The 23,009-nt window shown below is 35.0% G+C and overlaps 1 protein-coding gene across 3 annotated transcripts in view; it reads right to left on the reverse strand.

Annotated features, from left to right (window-relative positions):
- PACRG (parkin coregulated) overlaps window positions 1-23,009 on the reverse strand; it is a 259,421-nt gene that overhangs the window by 185,122 nt on the left and 51,290 nt on the right. For all 3 annotated transcript variants that reach the window (XM_087777117.1, XM_087777116.1, XM_087777118.1), the window contains exon 3: window positions 7,607-7,741. In XM_087777117.1, the coding sequence (XP_087633243.1) occupies window positions 7,607-7,741 (135 nt within the window). The remainder of the gene's footprint in view (window positions 1-7,606; window positions 7,742-23,009) is intronic.

Raw genomic sequence — 23,009 nt, forward strand, 5'->3', positions numbered from 1 at the left:
ACCCTGTTTTACTCTGTAAACGAAAGATGGTTAATCGTAGCTAACTCACATAAAATGCTAGAATCAATATAAATAGTGACTTTTGAAGACAAAAACAACTACATACCTATTGGATAGAAACATAAAATTAACACATTATTAAATGTAAATGTAATTAGATACAAACTAACACTTCATACATGTAAGAGAGAGATTTAAGTCTTCTGTTATCAAAAGGATGATCATAACTTCTATAACTTTCATAACTAAGGACATTATAATTTATAGCTGATCAGAAATGGATTCCTGTGAGCACTATCAAGGACTAAAAACCTAATAGATCAGTAGGAAAATTTATAATATCATACGGAGAAAAAGGGACAAGATAATGGATAATATTTATCCATGGCAATAAGGATCCCATTCTAATGGCGTCAACAGGAATTTTCTTGTTTTATTTGCTAGAAAAGATATTGCATTTATTTTCTAGCTCTTTGGTATGATTTCAGGTCATAAAGTAGGTATAAGTGTAGCACATACACAATATTTCTTAAGAGATTTAAAGGAATTTTCGTTTAAATGAAGATCAGGTCATAGTCATTAAGACATGGCTATTTTTTAGTATTATGCGTTTAAAAAAGGAAACTAGGACAGACTTGTGACTGTGATTTTTAACAATCTCTAAGAAAAAGCCACATGCACATCAGCGAAGTCAGCCCTTTTGATAGCCATTAGTTGAGCACTAGTATCACAGTCACAAAGAATAATGAATGGCATTTGTCTGTACACAACTGTTTATGCATGCTTATGCATGCTTCAGTAAGCCATAGTATACAGATTACTAATAATTTCTGATTTAAGATGATGCAACAGAGCTATTGCTACATTTTTAGTTTAAAACTGAGTAATTCTTTCTTACTACCATACCACATCTCAAGTTGTCTGTATGACTATCTCCACAGAAAATGGAGGTTTTTACTGTCCTTTAAAAAATAAACTTATTTTCCAAACTATTCCTTTACACTAAATCTGTTAATATAATTGTTTTTTTTATCCCAGAGGCAGCATTTAAAATTTGTTTCTCCAAGACTTTATTTCTTTACCTCAACTCATATTTCTAATCTCTCTAAATTATTACGTATTATTTCTGTCTTAAGAAGTTCTTGCTTTCAGTTGCCTTCTCTTGAATCCACATTGAAATTTTCTGTTATACCAACACAATTGTATCAGAGACAGGCTTAAAAAGGATCACTGAAATGATTAAAAAAAAGGAGCCCTCTGGGGAAGATAAACAGAAGTCTATTGCAGAAGAAAACTCTGATCTATTTCTTAAATCATTAATGAAGACATTAAATAAAATAGAAACGAACACCACTCTGTGTGGTACCCACTGTGCCTAAGCATGATACATGGCCGCTCCTCTTTGTATATAATCTTGCAAAAAGCTTTCATTCTGCATGATAACACTTATGGGGGATTTACAAGTTTTCTTTAAGATGACAGTGTCCTCTCAACATCTTTTATCAAGAAGATATTAAACCTAGTTTAACAAAGAATGGAAGCAGAAAAAAACCCTCTATGTATGAAAATAAATCCGAAAGAAAAATACTATTTTTCATAGGCAGCCTGTTCTTTTTGCTTTCAGATAACTGAGGCTGCAATTCCATGAGCAGCTAAACTAATCTACCAGTTCATTGCTGTCAAAAGAAAAGAAGTTTTGAGCTCCTTCAACCCTCTCTCATTCTTCACTGTACTTCACTACTGTTTCTCTCTTCTTCACCAGCACACAGCTTTAGCACCCATGGATCCTTTTGTAATCAAAGTTCACAGGACTGTGAACATGTTGCTAATCGAGAAAAAACACATCCACCTTTTTTCCCAGAGTTAGTGAGATAACTTTACTCACAGAGGGCTCTGATAAGCATCAGTGCCAGTGCCAAGTATACCTTAGAAATAGCAGAAGAGGTGAAGGAAAGCTGGACCTTCCCATTCTGATGGCAATAAGCTATTAAAACCCCTCAACTTCTAGAATGACATCTCACCTCTATAAATTGCAAGACATTAGTATAATAATGGGGTCATTCTGTAGGGTAAATGAGCTCTCTCCAACTATTTTTAATTTGTTTTGGCATTTGAGCTTTGGGAAGTGTTACCTATGTTTACTTAATACTACATAGGGAATAACATACAGTGTTTATTCTTGTGGTTTAATGGCAAGACAATGCCACAAAAATGAAAAATACTGAGAGACATTAATTGAGAGCTCTGCAACTAAAAACTTGTCTCTCTTCCAACCATATCAGTTGATAAAAAAAAAATATTTTCTCTCACTTAAAACTTATCCCTCTAACAAGCAAAAAGGTTGCACTTCCAGGAAAAGAAAACAAAATTTAAAACCCAGCCATTTTATTGAGAAAACCCCAAAACAAAGCCCAACACCAAAAATAAAAAAAAAAAAACAAACCAAAACAAAAAACAAAAAAAGATTTTTCTTGCTGCTGGTTATAGGTACCTGCTTAATCATAGCAGCTCAGAATTTTATATAAACTAATATACAGCATGCTCATAAAACCAAATGAAGAATGAGAGATGCTAATAAAAATTGCAGTTCTGTGGCATGTTCAAATTATTTGTAGTCCCTATTACCAAAAGCAACCTTCAATACTCTGCACAAGGAAAAAGTGCATGTACAATTCAAATTCATGATGTTAAGGGCAAAACGCTTTCTTTTACCACTGCATCTAGTTTCTATCACCAAGAAGTAATTTCACTACCATAGCTTATACTGGCCCCTGAAAAAAACAAGCTAAGTAGGAAAGAGAGGATGAAGTGAAATTAAAATGGTAAAAGTCACATCCTTAGTGAACATAGCTATTCTGGAAAAAAAACAAACCCCAAAAGAGGGAAGTCATGCTCATTTTGACATTTTGCTTGAGAAGTCTGAGTTTTTGAATTTAATTTCTTTGAAATTGCTAAAATTCTTTTGAAGAATAGAAGCTTTTTTTCCTCCTGCATAATGACTTTCATAATTAACCCCACTCCCTAAAAAAATAATTTTTCAAACGTTCTGATGACTTTCTGTACGCTACAGAGAGACTGCATTTCAAACACATTCTTAATAATTCAGAAATACTTTCTCAGTTTTATCAGCTTTCTTAGTCAAAGGTTTAATTGCATTCTGACCTTTTTTAATTCAGCAATGTATATTTAAAAATGGAAGTCCTTTTCAGACCTGGACTATGAGCTTTTATTATTCATAGCTTGGTGTGAGATTGTGCAAAAGAACATATTACTCCATTTTGAAATAAAATTGTGATATACATAGGCTAAAAGAGAACTGCAGGATCCCACATAAGTAGTCAAAGGGCTTATAAATATTTTAAAACATTCTTTTTCTAAAAAGATCACTTTCTACTATTTTCTAACTCTAAATTAACAACAATTTATGTTCCAAACTTTCATGTTTTATACACATCAGAAACACATTTTCAAACTATACCATTATTATTCGTTCTCTGTTAGTGGACAAAACCAAATGCTTCAAATTTGGAAAGACCCTTGAACATTTGTTGAATAATTCAACCAAAGAAGTTGTTTATTTCTAGATCTCAAAAGCTATTGCTTTATCAAAAAGCGTGAGTATTATATATTTGCAGAAATTTTAAGGCACTGATATCTATACAGTTTTATTTAATGACCACTGAGAGAGCATGAAAACAATCAAAGGATTGAAATTAGATATTAAAATATTACATTGAGTGTATGCCATTTAGCAAGAATTCACTGACTGCTAGTAGATCTCCTGAATGGGGATGAAAAGTCTTGAATTCATTTTGTATGGATTCTTTCACTTTAATTGTAATCAAAACCAGCAATTTGTGTAGTGAGTTACACAGATGGTGGGTTTCTTTTCACAGACATAATTAAAAAGTCATTCTCTATATTCACCTTTTGAAAATGACAAAAGGCCACGTTTTCTCCAGTTTTGAAAACAAAGATTAGGAACACCAAGACAGTCATGTCATCTTCTTTTAGAAATAAACATGATTACAGCCTCTAACACCACATAATTTTAGTTTGGTATTATCAGAGCTTTTTAAATTCTTTTTTTTTTTCCTCTGGATGGTATTCTTTAAAACCAGGTTCAATTTCCTGTTCTTGTATATAATGATTTATATGTTGTAAACATATTTTATCTGGTCATCTGTTTTCTTCCATTAGGTTGAAACAGGTTTATTTGAACTTGCAATAATAGTAAAACTTACCAACCAGAATGCCAATATTACAGGAGTATTCAAAGAGATGCCTCAAAGAGAAGGCATCAAGGTAAACATCATGGTTTATCTGCACAGTTTAATGTTGTCTATGCTTGGGATTAATCTGGAGTAAGAATGCCTCTTTCTAAATTTAGTGCATTTTGGAAATAATTAAGCTAAAAAACAACAACGATGAAGTACTATTATTTCAGAATTAAAGGTTCAACACATGCAGTTATTCAGAAATAGTTCTGAATAGTTCCTGAACTTTAAATTTATATCTTATCTAGGTCTACAACCATAGTTATATGTAGCCAGCCCTTACAGGAAAATAATCATGGGCTTAAAACTAGGGATATGCAGAACTCTTAAAAAATCAAGGGTCATTTGTGCATATTTTTGGTACATATTAACACAATTCATGGATATTAAAACATTTTGGTTTCTTCTGTTCTAGCCGAAAATGACTGTATTCAGTCCACAGAATTACAATACAGTGAACAAGAGTTCAAAGTGTTTTCAAAAAAATATTTAGTATCTGGCAGTTACAATTATCCTGTTTTGTTTCAGTAATTATAAAAACCTAAGAAAGAAAAAAACCAAAAACCAACTGTGTATTCTGCAGGAAAGAACAAAATCCTGTGGTATTTTCCTTTGTCAGAACAAATCATTATTTCTGAGATCCTCCCTGTATTTTCTCTCATGCACCACTTGGTAGACAAACTAACAAGAGTGAAATGAATCATGATATACATTACATCTAAACAGAGCAAAAAAACCCTTTCACAATAAAACATTGTTATCATGCAATTATAGCAGGATTAAAATATCACTGTTACCATTTATTTCTTCTTTTTATCCTTCCACTAGAATCATGATTCATACAAATAAATATAGTTCAGCCAAGATTTTATAGAACATTTTGCCTAGACACATTTCATTATTACAGCATTTCTTTCATTTTCATGAATTTAAGCACTACTGAGTAAAACATATTTCTAAGAAAATTACTTATTTAATCAGATTTACAAATAAATATGATGTACTGATGAAAATTAGCCATTAGATGTATGTTGGATATTTTGACTATTCGCAAGTCCTTAAACCAGTGAAAACTACAGACCTTACTTTTTCTGCACCTTTAAATATTAGCTAATGATGAACAACATTCTCACCCTTTTGCAGCAGTGGGCAGCCTCTAAGACTTTAGAAGCTATCTATCTAATGTAAAGTTTGAACTAGAAAACTCCTATTTGCCTGCTTCATCTCCTTAAACTGCACAATAATCAATGATGGTTGCATGCCAAATTAAACAACAGCCTCAAGTAATTCTACTACCTCAGTACTGTTTTCTTGAGTGCCTGCCACAGAACTCAGCCTGGATTGATTTGTGACTAAACCAAGTAGCATGGAATAAGGGAACAAGGTTGGACCCTGCCATGCACTAATGTAAGAATGGAACAGTCTGCGACGGTGCTGCTTTCTTGTATGCATGCTGAAGTAGTGATAATTTGTTTTAAAAGAAAAGATTAACTGCAAAAGCAGCTGTTGCATGACATCTCAGTCCTACATCGCACTAGCTACATGCTGTTTTACTGCGGTAGGTGGACACTAGGGAGACATTAGGTCTATAAGATTGCAAATTGTGTTAAGAAAAAATACATGCTGGATCTTTGACTAGAGACCCTGCTATTGTGACTGTCTTAAGATAGCATGTTTTCAACAATGCAAACTGTCAGAGACAGGGAGCAAACACTTACTCTAGACATTCAGCTGTGGTTGGAAGACTTGTAGGTAGCAAGTTAGCAAGATGTCATAGAATTATAGAATATCTCAAGTTGGAAGGGACCCATAAGGATCATCGAGTCCAACTCCCTATATGCATAGAGGTATATGCATCAAAATGCAATTAAAATGAGGTAAATTATCTGTACCTCAGTCTCATTTTGAGAATGAGAAGTTATAATACCTCAGGATAAAAACTAAACTCTGCAGATTTTTGCAGTTGCTTGCAAATCACCTTTGGGTTTTACCTGGTGATGAAAGATTAGAGTGCAGACTTATGTTGTAAGCCTGTGAGTTTTAGTCCAGAAAGGGCATTTCTAGGGTTGCCTAAAGACCAGTTGCACTGGAATATCATTCTGATCATGGGTAAAGTCTTGTTGGACAGAGATCTCCTTTGCTGCAAGAACTATTAATTGTTCCTTGTGCTGATTCAACACTGTTATGGGCAACAAAGTAGTAGCACAAATCTCTCTTCTATACTTCAATAAGCAAAAAAGCTACCTTAAAATCTAGTTACTAGCAAATTACATAGTACCACTTACCACAATATAGGTCTAATCCTATTGGCTTCATTAGGAGTAGAATTGGCTATACGATTGCAAAATCCCTCCTTTTTGTGTTGAATTAACATAGCTATGCATTTAAAATTCGTATCATGTTCTTGAGGTGAACAACTTAAAACATTCTACAAGTCTGACATTTTGCTCATGCATATCATGTTCATTTTCTGTAACTATCACTGCTTCCAGCAAAATCTTATTCTAGTCCAATAAATAACACAAAACAATAAAGTAATTCATGATAACCAAAATAATTAAATAGTAGGAGCGGGTTAAAGATCAGCATTCATTTTTCAAATTAAATTTAAAAGTCTGCAGTAGTTACTTAGAAGATTGGCAAGTTTTACAAATAACATCACCAAGCCTTTTAGAGAGAAACACAGCCACATTAGAATGGAGTCATTAGGCAATACATTTATTTTGAAGCCAATTAACCTTTTGTCAGAGAAATGTCGGAGCTGTAATGGTTTCAGCAGTGGAGGTCAGCCTCTAACAGGGCCACGTATGACAGCGATTACGCTGTCTGACATATGCTGTAGACTTAGAGTACAGCTGTGGAATGAGAATCTGCCTTCGTTTGTATTCTGCTCTGCATTTTCAGGGAACAGGCAGTCTTGACCTATCCATTTAGGTAATTAAAGCTTCTATTTGGAAGTGTCCTGCAGGAAGGTGAAATCTGGGGGAGATAAATGGCTGCTGCTCACGGTATCCAGCCACTTCCATCATTTGATGGACTGCCTGAAACAGTCTGCATTGCCAGGGCCTCATAAAAATAGAGATGAATTGGGCAGGAGACAATTCTCTAAGGCAAAGCAACTCTGTCATCTTCCTTTTTGCAGCATATAATTTAATTGTTAGCTAAGGTAGACAGCTGACTCAGGGGGCCTTTCTCTAACAGCTTCCCCCCCATCTTGCATTTGCTAAGAAATTATTTCAGTTTATTTACTTACAAGACAACTTTGTTTGACAATGAGAGACGTCACTTCAATAAGCTCAGCTGGCTGTCACAGCTGTGCCATGACTTACCTTCCAGGCGATTTTGTTTCCTTTAGTATCATGCTCAAGGGCAATTGGGAAGTCTCCTCGCTCATAAAACTTGCGAAATGCTGTGGGCTTTGTTGGTCTTTCTTTAAATGCTCCAGCAAGTGGGGGTCCTCTTACCTTAAAAAACCAAAACCAAACAAAACCAAAAAAAACATAGTTCAGTGCTAATATATTTTTAGAAAAAGACTAATTTATATGGCTCAAAATAGAAACAGATGAGAAAGAAGAATAACATTGATCTCTCAAATTATAGTTTGCTTTCTTCTTTACATGCTGTACTTCACTTCTTTGAAAGTACACTTTGGCAATGATGTACAGGTTTTGTCAGATTGTCCCATAAAACCCGCTTATATTTCGAAGTAGCTATCTCCACTACCGCAGCATTTTTAAGCAAGAATAACACATCAAGAACATATTCATTTTATGTAGTAGAAGTTCTTGGAGAATTAAGCATTTCTCCTTGAGAAATATTTTCTATTTGTTTCTTTATAGAAGTCATTTGACTTGGTTTCCATCTAATATAACTGTCCTCACTTTCCATTGTCTTTCTCTGGCCATTACCTAATCTCCTTCACCATATCCTTTCCTCAAATGCTAAGGATCTGGCTTTCATATGACTTTCAGCCCTTCAGTACTGATGGCTGAAGCACTGGAAGAAATGAAGGAAGGTCTTCTCTCAGACCTCTCCTCTCTGCCTGTGTTGCCCTGGAGGAAGAAACTTGATTAAGCTCTGCTTAGTTCCTTATCTGAGTTATTGCTGGTCAGCATATTGCGTAGCCTGACTGCCCGAATGACAGTCCAATTCCAAAATGCTCATGCTGGAACTTTTTTCTAAGCCAAACATAGTAGTAACAGCAACTAACAATTGGCACTAAGATAATAGAATTTCAAGTACTTATAAGAAATCTATTGCTTAAGCTAATTAACAAAGCTAATCTGAAATACTAAAAGAGACTAAGAGAGCTAAACTAATCTCAAATGTCCTTGACAACTGATTCTTCCCTGAGAAACTCTTGCCTTTTTTTCAATTTTTACAGCCATGCATCTGGGATAAGAACTTCCTATAATTCTCTGCTTATCTCTTTTTTCAAAAATGCCTTTATGACTTGCTACCTTTTATAACATGGAAAGTGTCATTTTCAAAAAAAGGTGAGAGCTTCAAGGATCATAAATCATATCCAGTATTTTGTATTGTTCCATTTGTCTCTATGTCTTCAGTGACCCTTACGCTAGTTTCCAGCAGTACAGACATTCAGCTTTCTGGTAAACAGAATGCAATCATGTAACATCCTTTGCTTCATTTGTGCTATTCTTTAATTGGACTGTGCTAACTACAGATCTAAATCTGACTTGGCGTTTTTTTCCTCCGAACTATTTTCACATCATTTTCCACTGACTGAGGTACAGGGGTCCACTAGTGATATGCCTACACTATACTACAAATTGCTTAAACTAGGACTACTAAACTGTGACCTATTGTTGCACATTGCTGTCACAGATAGACCATGTCTAGTGAAAATAGATTTGATATGCATAGCTGTAACTTCGCTTAGTAAACACATCTGCAGCAGTTGAGAGTAATACTCCAAGAAAAGCATTTCTAACCAATGTAAATAAATCTACACTTACTGTTCTGCAGAGGAACAATTTGTTCTGTGCCACTAGTATAAGTACTTTCACTTGTCTTTAATTTTTTTTTGCATTTCAGGAAAGTCTATGAGTCACTGCTCATTTGAGGCCACTAGAAAAGCATCTATGTTCTTTTTGCATATTTTTCCACACACAGGACCTTCACACATCCTTTAAAACTATTTTCTGTAAAATATTAGGAGTCACTGTTCTATTAAATTTTAACTTAAATCATTGATAAAGAATACATTATCTTGATTACATGAGATACAATATCTTCATTATTTCTTGCAGACTATCATCATGCAATCCCAAACTGCATCTTACCTGAAACTAAACATTTTCTTCTTCCCAACTCATGTTAGTAAATTTGCTATGAACCTTTTTCTACTGCACCGTTGCAAATTTTCTAGAAAATATGTTTGTGTTAATTTGACTTCTTCCTATTCACGAATATTCATTTCTGTTCACGAATAAAGAAACTATAAGGACTAAAAGGCTCTTCATTATCAAATCTATTCATCTATTATTCCTCTAATATTCCTCTGTTTTATATACAAAGTCTGTAAAAAACTGATTACAAATTGTTTATTTCTCCCTTGCCTATTGAAAGGCTGTTGTGCATTACATTATCCTTAATTCAGTAGTTAGAAGCCACATCTTAAATAGTATGCCTACTCTGATCTGCCATCTCAAAAAAGATATGGTAGAATTAGAAAAGGTTCAGAGGAGGATAATGACTGAGGTTATGGAATGGCTTTCACAAAAAAAGAATAAACCAGGAACATGATGACTAAGGAGGAATAAAATAAAGATCTATAAAATCATGACTTCATGGAGAGCATGAATAAGGACAGATTTTCCACTGTCTCCTTCAGTAAAAGTACAGGGCATTAAAAAAATCTAGTAAGTGAGAAGTTTGGAACAAACAAAAGTAGTTACGTATTCGTGCAGCACGTAGTGGATTTATAGAACTCCTTGACAAAAGTCAGTGTTGGAAACCCTATAAGTTTCTGTACATTCAAGCTGTGACTGGAAAAGCTGCTGAAAGAGAAATCCATTCAGGTTTACTAAATCCACATTATCAGTGATGAGAAATACAATGAGTATTATCCTTTTTCACATGATACAGTCTGTCTGGTAGATCTAGCATTACATTTAGTCTCTCATGGCCACATCACACTGGCATCTCATAGTTATCCTTTGATTAACTGCCACAGCAACTACCTTTTCCAGTCGATGAGCTCTATGTTAATAACAGAATTTCTTGTCATTAGTTTTAAGTGCATTATCTTGTACTTTGTACTATTAGATTTAATTCCATTTCTATTACACCAGTTCTCAAGGGCTTCCACTTCCATCTGTGTGACACTATGATCTTCATCTGTTTTAATAACAACTCCAAACATTATGTCAACTAGAAATTTCATTATACAATCCTAATTTTTTTTGGTCAAGGTCACTAATGAAAATATTAATTAAGGTTAGCCCTAAAACCACTTCTTAAGAAGTTCCATTAATAGCTTTCATCTATTATCATATCTCTCATGTCAACATTACATGTCATTATTGTCTCCATTTCAATATGGAGTTTCTTACCCATCTTATGCATCTCATAATTCTTGTACTGTATAACTAGCAAAGCAGCGTGAAGAGCTAGAGAAGTAGCTTGAAAATAGTCTAGAGAAAGAGCTGTTGTTTTCCCCATTGTCTTAAAGATGGTTTTCTTGTCAGTTTGGTCTGTAATAGGCATAGAGGCCTTTTAAATACCAGAAAGAGCAACTGACTCCAAAGCAATGGAAAGATCTAGACAGGAATGAGCCTAAGATTTGACTAGAACAAAGAAATATCACTAATCAGGAAGAGAGTGGAAATGTCCCTGCATTGAAGAAAGGGTACTTTGCATGACTGAAGAGTACTGTTGCTTTGCTTTAAGTTTATTACACGGAGGCAACTTGTTCCTTTTGTTTGCATCTGATAAAAGTAGATTATGAGACATTCGCTAAAGTTGCTGCATTGAGTTAATACTGTTTACCTTTTGCAAATAGTTTCCTTTCCTTCCTGTCTTTATTACTAAGCAGGCCATCGTTATCACTTTTGGTATTCTGAACACTGTTCTCTTATGCAGACCTCTCTTTGGGTCACTCTAGTCATGCGTCTTCAACAGTCTGCCTGAGGAAAAGTATGTGTGTATAATTTACTTTTTCACTTTTTATAATTCCTGACTTATTTTGCTTTATGTATTTATTTTCCTATACTTAGATTTTAAGTAGCGCTTTTTGAGACCAGACTTCTTTTTGGTTTCTATTTGCAGACTATCACAATGCAGGAATGCCAGTCACAGATTCACATTCATTGCTATAAAAAAGTAATAAAAGAGCAACAATTAAATTCTGGAACAGAGTATCCATAGTGAAAAGCTGTCTCAAAATCTTTAGGCCAGTCATGTTCTCCAGAAAACAGGCAACTTTACCTCTTTTTTGCTTTTCATACAGAAGATGATATGTTTCTCACAATAGAAAACTGTTGAACAGCCTTTCCTAACAGCTGAATGACCATTCTTAATAGCTCTTTTCCTCATGCAGATTCAGCATTTCTCCATGTACAACTCATTAGGACCTTCCTAGCTGCAATGTGACAGTTTCTGAAGACACATCTGGTCCATAATTGCAGGGAAAAAATGTAGAAATCAGAGGGATAATACCTACTGATACTGGCGACAGTTGAAATAATCTGATTTACCAAGCTGCTTACATAAACTATGCTTTTCAAAATCTTACAGAAACGTTATGGCTTGAACTTTTAGGGTAAGACTAATATGCTTTTACTGGCTCATGGGTAGCTTGTCACAAAGGGTGTTCCTAGAGGTTGGTATTGGATTTGATACTGTTCAACATCTTTATAAAGGATGTGGATGACAGAACTGAATGCTTGCTTACCAAGTTTGTGGATCATACCAAACTGGGAGGAGAGGTACTACACACCAGAAGGAATAGCCACCATGCAGAGACGCCTTCACAAAGTAGAAGACAGGGCCAACAAGGATTGCATAAACATAATGTCTTGCACATGAGATGATAGAATAATCCCAAGCAGCAGTACAAGCTGGGTAGGATCTGACTAGTTGGGGTGTAGCTTTGTTGAAAAGGACCTGGGGATTCTTGCGGACAGCACTAAACTTGAGTGAGCATTGCCTTTGTAGCAATGAAGGCATAATGAGCCCTGGGTTGTATCAGTAAGGGTATAGTCAGAAGATCAAGGAGTTCCACTGTACTTGACATTTGTTAGGACACACTTGGAATCTTGTGTCCAGTTCTGGTCCTGCCAGTTCATGACAAAAGCTGAAAAAAAGGGAGAGAGTCAGCAGAGGACCATGAAGATCATTAGAGGTCTGGAGGTCTTGACAGAAGGTTCAAGAAACTGGACGTGCTCAGCCTAGAGAAGAGAAGGCTCAGGGGAGGATCTAATCACAGTTTTCCAGTCCCTAACAGATAGTTATAGAGAAGATGGAGGTATTCTCTTTAGAAGGATGCACAGGACAAAGAGGCAACAGGTGCAAAGTTCTTCAAGGGAAATTGTATCTGGATACAAGAAAAGAGTTCTTCACTGTCAGAAAAATCAAACACTGGAATAGGTTGCCCAGAGAAATGGTGGAATCTCCCTGAAAATATTTGAGATTTGGCTTGGTAGGGACCTGAAAAAAACAATCTAAGACCCAGATTTCAACAGAAGGCTGGACCAGATTATCTCCAGAGGTCTCTCTCACCTGAGGCTTCTCTGTGATTTTATGTTGCTAAATAAAATATACAAAAAGGAAGCACACAATGCTTTTCCTTGTGATAATGAGTTTTGTCTTACATTTTATATTGTTATAATTACCGACTAAAGAGGTCATTGCGAAAGTATTCCATTTATTGGAAAAACAGTAACAAATACTATCTTCTTCAACCTAACAAAAATATTTCATTGCAACATAGCTAGAAAGATTAAGATTAGAGTTCCAGTTAATTAAAGGCTAATATTCATGATGACAGAGTATATGAAGCAATAAACAGCTTCTGAAGTTTGTTAAATGCCAAAGAGAAGTTGAAGAGTTTGATAACTGCAAAACTAATTTATTGTAATTCTACGCCATTGAACTATGTGACAAGATAAAAGATACAAGCCATTAAGCAAAAAAAAAAAAGGAGAAAGACCATATTTCTTTCACTGACTCATGGGCATTTAAAACCATTGTATCAGGTTGCATTCTTAGACTTTTCAATGATGGCACATTAGGAAAATGACTAAGAAAAATTATTTGAAGCCAGATTTAAACAGCGATTAATTATTTGAAGACTGAATTTTCCAAATTTCCTAACTGAGTGTCAAACTGTATGCATACTTAGGGACCTAAACACGTACCCGCATAGGACAACTGGTGATTTTTGTGAAAACTAACACTAGTTTCATGAGCAGCTTAAGTCAGATAAAAATTGACAGTGACATGGAGTGGTCTTTCCCACCTCATGAGCCTGGATGCTACCACAATGTACTGCCCTCCATTAATGACAGAAGCTTTCATGTAGGTATTCAGATGACCAGATCAGGAACAATGGGATGTTTTTGGTTTGGTTTGGTTTGGTTTTTTGGTGTTGTTGGTGGGGTTTTTTTTGTTCAGTTGATTTGTGAAGGATTAGATCTTTAAGGTGGTTTACTGCAAAGATGAGTGAACACTTAAACTGGCACAAGGGAAGGAGCAGCATGGAGTGGGACAGGAAGAAATAGGTGACTGATTCTTCAAGGAGGGGTGCTGAATTTATATTGAACATCAAGAATTAACTGGACATACCGTTTCTCATCTGCCTATGCAGACATAGATTGTTTTATTCAAATCAGAAGTCAATAATTGTTCAAGTGCTGTGTGGAAAATAAAAGATGTGATCACATATTAAGTTGTAGGAAATCAAGATATGAAGAGACCAATGTTTTTACTTTCTAAAAGTAGAATGGACTGAGATTCTACTGTTGTTATATAATGTTTCATATATTAAAAAAAAAAAAGTCTAGTGACATTGTAATCAAATTTAATGGTTAAAGACATATCTTTATTTGATTAACCCAGGTTAATGCATTTAGATGACAACTGGGAAGAATGAAAAAACTTCCATTTTTTTGTCTGCCAAGTTCCTTACAGGAAGACTGGAATTTAACCAGATCTTTTTGTGCTTTTCCCTTACAAAAATATTTCATTAAATTTATTTTTGAAGCTATAGGGATCAAAAGTTATATGACCACTGAACTGTCTTACCTAAAAAATGCAGTCTTCCTTGAAAATATAGTACCACATTATCATCTTGAAGAGTGAAATTTTCAGAAATAAAATAATAAATTCTATTTCTTTGTATTCAAACTGAAAAATGTATTTGTATAAAATTGCACTGTATCCACAGAATAGAGTCTACTAATACATGCTACTGTATCAGGGCAGATGTAAAGGTGATGGCATCAAGGAAATGTTTGTGTAACCACTGACAGGGTCTTTGTCTCATCCTCCTCTTGTACTGATGTTAACTAGCACTCTACTTGGCTAATGCAGCATAGTCCAACTGGCAACCGACTGATTTCCCCGCAGGACAGATCACCATTCATTTCCTTGTGTATGGTGCCAGAAGCTGCTGCCAAATCCTAATATAAACCTGAAGTACAATGCAATATATATTAAATAAGTCAAATAAATTACACCATGAAATGAAGAAATACTCAAGCTAACAGGAATAAAGGCCAAATAATACACCTAGCACTATGCAGTGCCATGTTGACATACAAAGCTTTACTAGAACCATCAGCCTCAAGGTCCTGATCCATATAGTGTGACAGAGCACTTAACTTGGCTGACCAGGTATCAGCACAGCACTGCCTAGTTACAACTCGTGCCCAGAGAGCAAGCCTAGGTGCAAAAGCCATACACCCCAGTTTGTGGTTCTGGAGTTAGTACGCACATAGGTACCTTATGTGTTTCTATACTTGTAACACAGACAAGCCCATCATCAAGACAAGCCCAGCAATCATGTATGAGAAAACATCAAGATTTTGGCAGTTACCTACCAACACAACAAAACAATAGCATGATAATAGTATTTGGTGACATATCCACAGACTTTCTAATAAACATAAGTAATAGTAGTAGTAAATATTTGGAAACACAAATCTTAGCAAGTGTTAACAATCAGAATCTGCACTGGGCATCCCCGAGAGTGTCAACTCTGGGGAGTATTGCACTGCGATAAGCAACAAAGCCTGTACAGCTCTGTCTTCATTTACTGATCCTAATTTGATTAAACTAACATAGGTGGTTAATACATTCTACAATCATGTTTTGATTTTGCTATGCAGACATACCAAAAATTGAATGAGTAACTTCAAATGACAGGAGAGGCACAGTAAGATGTCCCAATAGGTACTCTTGAGTTCCACATTAATTCCTTTTATTTAATATCAATATCACAAGCATTCAATATCAAAAGAACACGATCCATCAACATGTATCAGACAAAGCTTTTTATATCCAAAAAGAAACTGCGAGATCTTTCTTCACATGTGCCACTCTTGATATGCTTTAAATGGTGCCACATCTAATGCTTAAAAGCTGCTTCTGGGGCTACTGCAGAAATCTGGACAACAGATCAAAGCCCATCTCATAGCTTCAAAAGTCAAAATGAGAGAAATCAATTTTAAGACCCCAAAATGAAACTACTGATAGAAGGTCAGCAAACATTACAAATGCTTCTAAAGCACCAGAACTTGAAAGAAAAATCAGACATGTGATTTTGTACAAAGATATTGTATCTCGTTATTGCCTTGAGACACTACTGAAAGTAAGTCATAAGCTGCATACAGAATTACTCTATTTCATCACCTCAGAAATGTTATTTTTGATCGAGGAAAAGATAAGCTGTTTCGATAAGCCAGATGTGCCTATGTTACAAACTGCTCTACAGCACTTTGTTCTCAGAAGGTCCTCCATCTCTTATTTTCTGCTGGAGCATAGTGTAACTATTTCATATCATTTAGATTTCTCTCCTGATGCTTGCCAAACAATTTCCTTTAATGCAAAGGGAGAAGAGTGACAACTGCTAATATATTTCTCTTCCAGTCTACAGATGAATACAGTCTTTTTTTTCTTGCTTTATTAGTTTCACAAGACTTTCCCCTGCATCAATTCCACTAAATCTGGGAGCCTCCTAAATTTTTCCTGATTGTGGAAATTCTTCCATCTGCCATCTAATGTTTAAGAAAATACAAATCCACTGTAAGTATATTTGCATTCACGTTTCAGCTGGAATCACAAGTGTGCTTCTGAAGTGGCACCCAATCATGGTTCACATCATGAAGCAGTTTCTAAGTGAATGAACTGGAGTCCTTTCAGACAACAGTCAGTCTGAATGAAGGAAATCCCTGAAATGGGTAAAACATCACATCCTCAGCATCACTGCTCCCTGATGTAGAAGTAACCACAACATTCTTTATGGCTGCTTATGTATTTTTGGATGCCAAATCAACATGTTGTAGTTCTATACACTGCAAGTTATAAGAATGTTGTTGGCTAGCAAACAAAATGGAACATGTGGCTTTTATTTTTTTTTAATAATAGATATAATTAAATTACAATTTTTCTGATTTCTGTAATCTTTAGTTCTTTATAAAGCTCCTATACATTATTATGGCATATCTGTGTGTATTTCAAACTAAAGAACAGTTAGTAAAACTGCAAAATACTAGGAGAGTTATTCTCAGCCTATTTTGCACTTCCATTGCATGCACGTGTATGCAGGTCTGTGCTGGAATACACCTAACGTCCTAACTTATTATTGTGACCCTGACAGAGGATATCTACGGAAGAGAATAAAAGCAAGGCCATAATATAGCAATCCTGCTTCTTGTTATTCTAAATTGCCAAAGTCCTGCCCTCCCTTCCAGTTGGATCTATACTCTTATCTTACACTAATCTCGGTGTTCGCTTGATCCTGCACTGAGCCATTTCAATGCCCTAATCTGCCAGGAAACTATTCACATTATTTTGTGAAAATAGTTTTTTGCTGGAGACTGTACTGAAATGGTTCAACAGAGTTGGAATGCCACCACAGTTGCTGAAAGTGAAGAAGAGGGAATGGCTTGCCCATGGTAGCTAGAATTAAATTAACTTAAGCTGCCATAGAACCAAATCTGACAGGAGGTTAATTTTTTTTTGTGTGGCAGTTATTCCACACCTAGGAGGCGGCAAATAAGCCTCATTATGTGTTTTAGTAAGTATGTTTTCTAATGCTGATGTCTTGTGTAGGTCTAATGTGTTCCACTGGAAAGCTTAATTCCAAAAGCGTAGTAAAAAATTCTTGCAAATTATTTAAACATTAATTTTTTTGGTGAAAAATAAGTATTAGATAGGGAGTATAATAGGTGAGATGACAATATGGAGCCTATAACAGCAGCTTTCAGAATATATTGAAATAACACAACTCTAACTCCTTTTAGAACTGTGCAAATAGACTTATCTCCATATATGGAAAAATTAAAAACACAGAAATTTCTCTTTGCTCCAACTGGGAACAGTGTCTAAAAATATCTAGGTTTTTCACAAAAGAGAACAGGGCTCTATTGGGTCAGTCAGCTTTTGAATCACTGGTTTATTAGCCCTAAGACAATCCAGGTGAATCACTTATCTGAAGACATTGACTCTGAAAGGCTGGATTGACTTGTGAGCTAGCAAGAAACTTGCTTGGATCATGACAGAACATTGTTTAAAGGATTAGACAGTGGACTGAGACGATAAAATCACTGCATTCTAATTCTGATTGTGACAGACTCCATCCATGGTTTTGGTGAATCAACATTTTGGCACTGATTTCCCATTTTAGAACTGGATTAGAATTACTTACGAACCTTATAAAAACCCAGACAGTCAAATGGGGTTGTGATGAGTCAGCTATCACCTTTCATAAAGCCATGCTTCAGCTCTCTATAGAGTGCACCTGGAAACTTCCCATGGCTAGAGGCTTCAGCTAGCACAGCAGTTACAACAGCGCCCTCATCACCCTCTCACAATTAAAAAAATGCACAAAATCCCATCCTATGGCTATCTTCAATAGCAAATTACTTGACTGCATCTGAAGAGATGGAATAGGAACACTAAAAACAACAGCTAGAGAGGAAAGGAGAAGAATGGTGGATTCCTCATTACCCCCATTATCTATCCTCATTTGCTCCATCTTGACTAAACAGTACAATTCTATGTCCAGACCCCATATGTCCTACAGTCCTGTATATGTTTGCCTACCTACTACATTTTAAGTTTGAAGAACCAAGTGGCAGAACTGAATACTGAATCACTGGGGGAAGCCATTATCTATTAAAAAAGTTGTGAAATCAGAACCCTGAAATACATTAAGAAACTGCTTAAAAAGCTACTACATATTTTATTCACTTTATCAAGTACTTATTTATTAAACACAACAAAGGTAACCTGAACTTAAAAAGAACAAAAACTTTGTATCTAAACAGCCAAAGCAGTTCCATTTTCTTTCCAACTTCACGTGTGACTTGCTTTGAAAAAACAAAAAAATTAGAAGAATGATGGATCTGAAAGTGAGATGACACTAACAGCTAGATGTAAAATTATCCCCCCAAACTTCACCTCTTTCTAAACATAAAGGAAATGAACTGTTTATAATTGTCCACTTCTTTTGCATCACTTGATAAAGTAAGTTTACCCACTGTTGTTCAGTTTGAGAATTACTACTGAAATATTTATAATGCATTTAGTAGTTGCTTATTTAGGAACTTTTCCTTGTTTGTCTTAAACAGATAGCAAATCCGACTTGTAGGAAATAATTCCTGGTGTACTATAACCACAAAATTCAGATACAATAATATTTCAAACACTCTTCATAGAAATAGGAAAACTTTTATGAAACCTGATGATTTTTAAAGGAAAAATAAAAGATGTTATTTCAACCAATATAAGAATATGAAAAAATCCAACTGCCCCAAAGTGAATTTTATTTCTTTTTCAAATTTTGTAAGGTTCAAGTTCAAGCCACTACATCTCTGTTATAATTTTGACCATTAAGTGGATTGCAGGTCTCAGCTTACGCTTCGTGCAGGTGTTAGTAGGCTGCAGTTATTAAGCAAATTGCCAGACTTTCTTGATGAGCAAAACTTAGAACACAGTTTCATACTTTACTTTTTGAGATCTTAAGCCACAGAAGTGAAGGCCTTTAGGTCATGATGAGAGAGTACGTTGTACGCGTGTTTGCTCTGACTGCAGCAATAAATTGTGAAATCTTGCATTTTTGTAATAAAGTTGAAAAAAACAGTATTTATCAATAACAGGATGAATTTTTAAGATTCCCCCCAAAACAATCTTTACATATGTTACATATTTTTCTTTTCTCAAATTACTTTATGAATAATATACTATGTTGAAAAGAAAACACTTCCGCTTTAACATAATTCAAAAGAACATGCCTGACTATAAGCATCTGATGATTTCCACTGAAAATAATATAATGTTATAGCCACAATACACAGTAAAATTAATATGTGATAGTACTTTTCTGATTTTTCATATGAATGAAAGCAGCTTCTTATACTATTATGAACATTATTATCAATAACAGTAGAAATCACTCTCACATGAACTGATGCCAGTCAAAGAGCCTTTCAACAAGCACTCAGTCAGCCATTTGCCACTTGACCATCTGTGCCTTTTGCAAAGTACACCTTATACAAATATTAAACTGCCAGTGACAATATAGAGAACAGACTTAGCATAGTTGATGTGTCACCACATTTACTTGTAGTTTAACCAGCTTTCAAAAAATGGTGTATCAGAAAGCATATGTGAAAAGCCTTTTTGTATATCTGAATAGGGGTCTCAGTTGATTTAGTGGGCTGTTCTAAGGCTTTTAGGAGAATCTTAAAATCTTAGGAGAATTAGCATTCTTAAAGCTATACATACATTCTCTACATAGGAGGGGTTCTGCCTCTATCTGTTAAAATTTATCTCCATATAATACTTGAGTTATCTTCATGGTTCTTTCTTTATCTTTATCTAGTTAATTGAAAGCCTCTCTAGCACTTCAATTTATTTATTTCTTTGTTATCATTAGAAACAAACACAGAGAACCTATACACACAAATCCTTCACTTCTATTCCTTTTTTCTAGGTATATACATGCAGCTTGTCAAGATCTGGTTTGGGGTGTAAAGTTTCATCTATGTGAATATTTTTTCTAGTTATCATCTAATTGCTTTAGTTCTTTCAGATTCAAATCTGTTACAAGTGATCATGTCAGATATTATTGGGACAAAATAGTAGCAAAAAAGTTTGTTGGTACTGAGATTAGAATTTAGAACATGATGCAATATCTATTCTATTGTATGGTTTGTTTTTTTTTTTTTTCTTTCTCTCAGTGCTAATGTTGCTGATGAAGGCATGTATTAACCTGCCAAGATACCTGTCTTTTTTGCAAGGACAACAGATCAATAGCTTTCTCTGATGTTAAATTCAAATCATACCCTCACAAGAGCAACCCTAGTAGGAAAAGAATAGTTGTTTAATTGAAATTGTATGCAGTTGAAAAGGTTTTAACAATCTCCATTTGTCTGCTCTGCATGTAGGTAAAAAAAATCCCCCTGGGAGAGGTAAAATTTTTCTTGGTGAAAAAGAGTCAATTCTGTCTCATATCAGAATTGAAAATAGTAGGATGCAAGTGAAAAGGAGCCCTCTCAGAATATGTCTTCACAGATACTGACAGCAGCTAGGTCATGATTGTGGAGGGACAGACGTGTTTTCCATAGGTCATAATGCTACTACTTTCATAGATTTTGTTATTTGAAATGCTTTTCATATTTACAAATGCAGGGTTAATAAACAACTTTTTATAGTCATCTTTATTCTCCAAATGTGTTTTGTCAATCTCCATAACCACCTAGACTTACTGTTTGTTTGCATCCATTTTCCTTGAAAAATATTTTTTCATATGTGATTATGTTGATGTTCATAATTTCAGCACAGCTGGAAGACATACTGTCTGTTACTGATGTCTACTAAGTCTGCATGGAAATATATTAATCTTGACCTGAACATATGAAATATTTAAAGAAAAAACTTTGACCCTTTTACTCTGTGGGTTCCTATTACCATTTCTAGTTATTGAATATAGCTATTTCTGATACTGAAGCTCTTACGTAGCATCTTTAAATCCATACAGCATTGTTATCATGGGCTAAATCAATATCTGCCCATATTCAGGGCAGGGAGAATTTTGTGGGCTCCTGGAGGTCTGGAAGATATGGGGCACCCTTTTGCTAACTATAAAAAAATTCTTAAAATGAAGTTATCATCTTCATACTTGTTAGTTTGGCAATCATATGTTGATTTTTGTTAATCTTCAGTGACAACTTTAAAATCTTTCCCATATTAAGTCCCATGCTTTTCTTGAACAATTCCTCCATTTATGTGTGCTGTGACTTAAGAAATGGCTTTAAATCAATTTAATCACTCTTTGCCTTGAGACCTTTTCTGAAGCCTCCTCTACTTTTGCTGAAATTGCTGAATTTTCTTCAGAAGTATCTAAAGTTAATGAACTGTGAGTTCTACCATCATTTTTTAAAAGACCATTTGGGCAGAAGTTGATATTAACTGTTTGGACATCATGATGTCTCAGGTATGTGGTGAAGTAGAGCTAGATTAACTCTTCTTACTGAATGGCAAAGAACCCTTTTTTTTTGACTCTTAGTATTGTTTTTGTGATCCATTATTTCTGTCATGTTATCAAAAACTACCTTGAAATATCTCTCTTTTCAGTAAGCTGATTTGTTTTAGACTGGAGAATACTGACAGGGGTCTTTGGGCTTTTTTTTGCCATTTTGAAAAGAAGTCTAAAAGACCCAGATTCTTTTCAGTGTTGCCATCATTCACGGACATAGACTGTCCAACTGCTTCAGTTGTAATTTCCTCAATTTCTTTCTGCATAAGATAATTAGACTATAAAATGTCACTTCAGCAGCTTGCTAGCTTTCCTGTCCTATATATTTATGTGATTATAGATACAGCTAGATACAATTTTTTTCGTTATTACATGCATCTTTTACTCCATCTAGACTTGAAATAACACAGAAGATTGACCTAAGTTTTTCTATGATTCACAGGAATCATCTTGGGAGATATTTTTTTGCATAGGAAGACATCTTCTATGTAGCTAGTCAAAACAGTTTTGGAGCTCATTTCATTCTTTGCACTCCAAGAATCCCCACAACAGATGTAGAGCTTTTTTTCTTTATCTTCCAGCAAATATGACCAACTGTGTATTTTCTTTTCCTCATCATGATTATTTCCTCTTCTTATAGTCTTCATCATCTCAGGAGCTGATCTGCTAAGGTGCTGATGGGAACAGAATCTTAACCTCCCCCAGTTTTGAGCTTAGCAGGAAGCATGAAGATAGTCACAGGTGAAAGTCAAAAGACAGAAACAGAGTTTCCTCAGTATGTTTTATTAGCAAACTAGCCACAACTACCTACACAGTGAACGCATAAAACTTAATGACAACTTTCTTTTCTTGGTGCTTTGAAGATTCTCAAAAACAAACAAGGACTTTTTTACTTAGGAGAAACTGAAAGGTATGTACAATGGCATGCATGAAGGTATGCAGAATATGTATACCCTTTCCAGAATAAAAGTGGTTCTTTTAGATGTTATGCTGTTTTTCAGTCAAAT

This window comes from Nipponia nippon, unplaced genomic scaffold (assembly GCF_047370975.1).
Source record: "Nipponia nippon isolate SJK-2023a ecotype South Korea unplaced genomic scaffold, ASM4737097v1 scaffold_4, whole genome shotgun sequence".
NCBI lineage: Eukaryota > Metazoa > Chordata > Aves > Pelecaniformes > Threskiornithidae > Nipponia > Nipponia nippon.